At 43.8% G+C, this 5228-nt stretch overlaps 1 protein-coding gene across 1 annotated transcript; it reads right to left on the reverse strand.

The window, feature by feature from the left end:
• Positions 1–247: 247 nt before the first annotated feature.
• On the reverse strand, positions 248–4813 carry LOC147905241 (pentatricopeptide repeat-containing protein At5g27110-like). The gene is made up of 2 exons (XM_087395246.1): positions 4294–4813; positions 248–4148 (listed from the first exon to the last, which is right to left on the reverse strand). Exons 1-2 carry the CDS (start codon positions 4527–4529, stop codon positions 959–961), a joined length of 3426 nt encoding a protein of 1141 aa, XP_087251372.1. The 5' UTR covers positions 4530–4813; the 3' UTR covers positions 248–958.
• Positions 4814–5228: the final 415 nt, after the last annotated feature.

Consider the following 5228-nt stretch of genomic DNA (forward strand, 5'->3'; position numbering starts at 1 on the left):
GCCTTGAATCTGACAAATGGGTGTCCTAATAATGACAGTCCGTGTCATTTTCTTAAACCTGAATTCACACTCTTCCTTTTCCTAGGGAGAGGTCATTCGTTGATGCCCTTTGCACCAGGTAGAAGCTGAGCATTTCATCTCGTGGATTGGTTTGTCTGATGATGAACACATCTGCCCTTTTCTCGAAACCAACCACCCTTCCAAGGAGCCTTTCCATTTACCTTAGTGAACACACTGCCCACAGGCAACATACAGTATTGTTGCCCGAGATGCACCTCATAATCAAATTGAGCAAAAACCAATCCATACTCCACAGTAGGGATTCTTGATTATAATTTGTCGACCTTCCATCTTAAATATGGCCATACTTGCATCATGGCAGTCAATATGAATGCAAGTCTACTTTGTGACACACATAGTGTCACCTAGCCACAAGCTACAGCCGGCTTCTCACACTGCCCATCAAAGTTCTCTTCTTTGTCTGTTGACATTGGTTTGACCAACAGGTCCAAATGCGGCCCATAACCTTCCTGTTTCATTGGTCTCTTTATGTCTTCGAGTAAGGAAAACAGTTTCCATTTTGTGTGTGGATCCCACAAGAAACTCCTGCACTTTGTTGTCAACCTCAATCCAGGCCCTTCCAGCCTGTTTCAATGCACCAGCACATTTTCTCAGCTCTTGTATTTGATGTACTTCCTCCCACATTTGAGCATCAGCATATATATTTGACATGATCATGTAAACAGCAGCAGTATTTGGATCCAGCTCTGCATGCAGTTAATATACAGTATTGTCACCCGAGATGCACCTCATAATCAAATTGAGCAAAAACCAATCCATACTCCACAGTAGGGATTCTTGATTATAATTTGTCGACCTTCTATCTTAAATATGATCATACTTGGATCATGGCAGTCAATATGAATGCAAATCTACTTTGTGACACAGATAGTGTTATCTAGCCACAAGCTACAGCTGGCTTCTCACACTGCCAATTAAAGCTCTCTTCTTTGTCTGCATCTGACATTGGTTTGACCAACAGGTCCAAATGCGGCACATAACCTTCCTGTTTCATGGGCCTCTTTATGTCTTCGAGCAAGGACAATAGATTTCGATTTTGTGGGTGGATTTTGTCTCCCACAAGAAACTCCTGCACTTTGTTGTCAACCTCAATCCAGGCCCTTCCAGCAACTTTCCAGGCACCAGCACATTTTCTCAGCTCTTGTATCTGATGTACGTCCTCCCACATTTGAGCATCAGCATAGATATTTGACATGATCATATAACCAGCAGCAGTATTTGGATCCAACAAGACAATCTGATCAAAGCACTGTCTTCCTACCAATTTGTCACCATATGTTCTGCAGGCAGCAAGCAGGGATATCCACCCAATAGTGTCTGGTGGAGTTGGCATACTTTGGATCATCTTTACAGCCTCATTCAAGTGCCCTGCACGCCCAAGAAGATCAACCATGCAATTGAGTTCTAGAGGACTCGGTGTGATGTCATGTTTTTCTGTCATTGATTTGAAATACTGATGACCTGCCTCCACTTTGCCTGAATGGCTGCAAGCTGCAAGAATACTACTGTAGGTCCTACCAGCTGGTTTAAAGCCCTGTTGCTGCATGTCCTCAAGGCATTGCCTGGCTTGCCTCCAGTTCCCATGACGAGCATAACCTGCAATCATTGCATTCCACGCAACAGAATTTCGACTCAGTAAGTCATGGAACACCTTGTGGGCATCTTCCAAGTGCTCACATTTGGCATAAATGTCAACAAGCAAGCTCCCGATGGCCATATCTGATTCAAGTCCACTTCTAACAATCTGCTCATGTATCACCCTGCCCTGTCCCAAGGCTCCTATGATACTGCATGCTTTCAAAACACCAAGACACGTTACTTTGTCTGGCTTCATGCCAGCCTGTTGCATGTCCACATACAGATAAAGAGCTCTAGACCCATTCCCCTGGTAAGCATATCCTGCAATCATTGCACCCCAAGATACCAAGCCACGGCTTGGCATTTGATCAAAGACTACACGGGCTTCCTCCAGGCTGCCACATTTTGAATACATGTCAACAAGGGTGCTCGCGACTACCATGCTTGATCGAAATCCCTTTCTGATGACCTGATCATGTATCAGCTTGCCCTGCCCGATTGCACCCATGTTGCTGCAAGCCTTCAAGATGCACGAGTATGTGACTCTGTCTGGCTTTATACCTTCCTTGTGCATTCTCTCAAAAAGTTTGATGGCAGGAAGGTTATGCCCATGCTGTACATAACCTACAATCATTGCATTCCATGAGACCACATTGGGCATTGGCAATTTAATAAAGGCTCTGTTGGCCTCACCCAGGTTGCCACACTTGGCATACATGTAAACAACTGTATTCCCCACAAATTCATCCGATTCAAGTCCGCTTCTGACAATCTGATCATGAATGAGCTTGCCCTGCTCAATGTCTTCCGTAGTGGCACATACTTTCAAAAGGCTTAAAAAAGTGACTTTGTCTGGTTTAAAGCCCTTCAGAAGCATATCGTCAAAAAGTTTGAAAGCAAGAAGATCATGACCATGCTGGGCATATCCTGCAATCATTGCACCCCATGTCCCTGCATCTTTATCCAATAATTCGCTGAAAACTTTATTGGCTGCCTGCAATTTCCCACATTTGGCATACATTTCAACAAGTGTGTTCCCAATGATTACATCTGATAGAAGTCCACGTCTGATGATTTCATCATGTATTTGCTCACCCTGCCCTACAGCTCCTACATTACCACACGCTTTCAGTATGCATGAAAACGTGGATTCGTCTGGTTCTACACTCTCTTCATTCATTTTCTCAAAAAGTTCAAGAGCTGAAAGACCAAGCCCAGAATCAACAAGCCCTGCAATCATTGCATTCCATGAGACCACGTTTCTATTCAGCAATGAATCAAACACATTGCGTGCCTCCTCTAGACTCCCACATTTTGCATACACATCGACTAGAGCACTCCCAACTACAACATCTGCCTCAAGGCCACTGCTGATAATTTTATCATGTACTATCCTGCCTTCTTTTATAGCTCCGATGCAGCAACATGCTTTCAAAACAGACAAGAGTGTGACTTTACTTGGACTGAGTCCCTCACATTCCATTGTTTTATAGAGTTTGAGAGCATCAAGCCCTTGCCCACGTTGGGTATATCCTGAAATCATTGTACTCCAAGACACTGTATTCCGGTTTGGTAATTCATTGAACAACTGTTGTGCTTCTTGTAGGTTCCCACATTTGGCATACATGTCAATAAGGGCATTCTCAACCACCAAATCTAATTCAATCCCACTTGTAACTATCTGCTCATGTATCATCTTTCCATGCTGTATGGATCCTAAGCTGCCACAAGCCTTCAAGATGCATGAAAAAGTGACTTTGTCTGGCTGTAGACCCTCCTGCTGCATTTTTTTATAAAGATTCAGAGCATGAACACCATGGCCACGCTCAGTATAACCCGCAATCATTGCACCCCAGGATACCACATCTTTGTTTGGTAAACTGTCAAACACTTTCCATGCTTCCTCTAGGCTCCCACATTTCGCATACATGTTAACCATCATGCTTCCAACAATGGCATCTAATTCCAGTCCACTTCTCATGATCTGTCCATGGATCAGCATTCCCTTGTCGATCGCTTTAGTGCTGCAGCATACTTTCAGAAGTGACATGAAAATAAACTTCGATGGCTCCACGCCCTCCTGTTCCATTCTGTGGTACAACTCAAGGACACGCTCACTCTCTCCTAGTTTGACATGTGCTAAGATAATTGCACACCATGTATAGATACTTGGTTTCGCAATCTTGCAAAATACTAGGTTGGCTTCCCTCAAGCTCCCACAAGAGGCGAAGAAGCGGATAAGGTGGTCCCCTAATGCAGCGACAGAGTCAAGTCCGCCCGAGACCATAAGGGAATGCACTCGCCTGCAAGCTGCTAGATCTTTTCGTTTAGTGCAACTCTGCAGAAGATTGTAAACGTTCTCCCTGGATATTGTCAGCCCTTGCTTCTGCACAAGGTCCACAGCATCTAGCGCAGCTTCCAACGGATCTAGTCTTAAAAGGCTTCTCCGATCTCCAACATAATGTAAGGTTTCAGCATTCTCTGCCACCCTGGCAAGTCCAGTATGGCAGGCCAATGTCATATCCACGCTTGCTAACTGTTTTTAAAAGCAGCAAGATGACTAACCTAGATACGATTAAAAAAGATGGAAGACATTCCCACTTTAAAAAACATGAGAGGACTGAAAAACATTACATATTTACGATGGAAGAAAGTCTCCAAGAAGCATATCCCCGTCGAGAAAGAACCACAGCTCTCCTATTCGGTGAGATACAAAAACTTACAGTCACATATGCTGTCAAGAGATCGCGAAACATGAAAATTCTGATGCTGCAAAAAATGAAAACACAAAGCCTTCGGAGAATGTTGTGCACTACAAGCAGCAGTATTTTCAAAAAATACGTTTCATCTAACGCAAGACATTCTATCATTAGGAATGATGGAACCGCAATCGGCAAGGATTTAGAAATCGATGCCTCCTTCCTCGCCTGCCAGAAGATGTAGTCGACGAAATTTAGGTCCCCTGCAGTTCAGTTGTCTCATCAAGCTAGATACATCACCACCACTTGGAAGGAGATTCCTGCGAGTCATCCCACATACCTGTGCCTGGCTTCTTTTGCAAGGCAGGTTGAGGATTACCATCAACGTAACGGGTCAGTCTTTTGCGTTCGTATTATATGTTTCCGGGTGGTGATGCGTCTTTCATTGACATAATTTCAAAGCTGAGATTCTTAAATGTACGAGTAGCATGACCAGTCTACGACGGGTTAAAGACCCGCTCCGCTGGGTCTCAAAGTGAGATTTTAAAATGTTTGTAATTTCTAGCAATAGAATTTCAAGTTTCAAAATCCTCCAGCATAGGCACCACGGCTTGGCTCTATGCTCAGTTTTACTGAACTATTCAGTTAGAAGAGCGGCAAAGCATTCGCACAACACCCACCCCCCTTCTTGCACACACACAAATGCTCTCTCTCTCTCTCTCTCTTCTCTCTCTCTCTTCCTTTGATTGTGTCCTCATGATGCACACACACATGCACTAATCTCTCTCTCTCTCTCTCTCTCTCTCTCTCTCTCTCTCTCTATCTATATATATATATTATATATATATATATATCTCCATTGTAAGTTTA

Source organism: Dipteris shenzhenensis, chromosome 1 (assembly GCF_047967505.1).
Source record: "Dipteris shenzhenensis isolate YYH24624 ecotype China chromosome 1, Dip_SZ_1.0, whole genome shotgun sequence".
NCBI lineage: Eukaryota > Viridiplantae > Streptophyta > Polypodiopsida > Gleicheniales > Dipteridaceae > Dipteris > Dipteris shenzhenensis.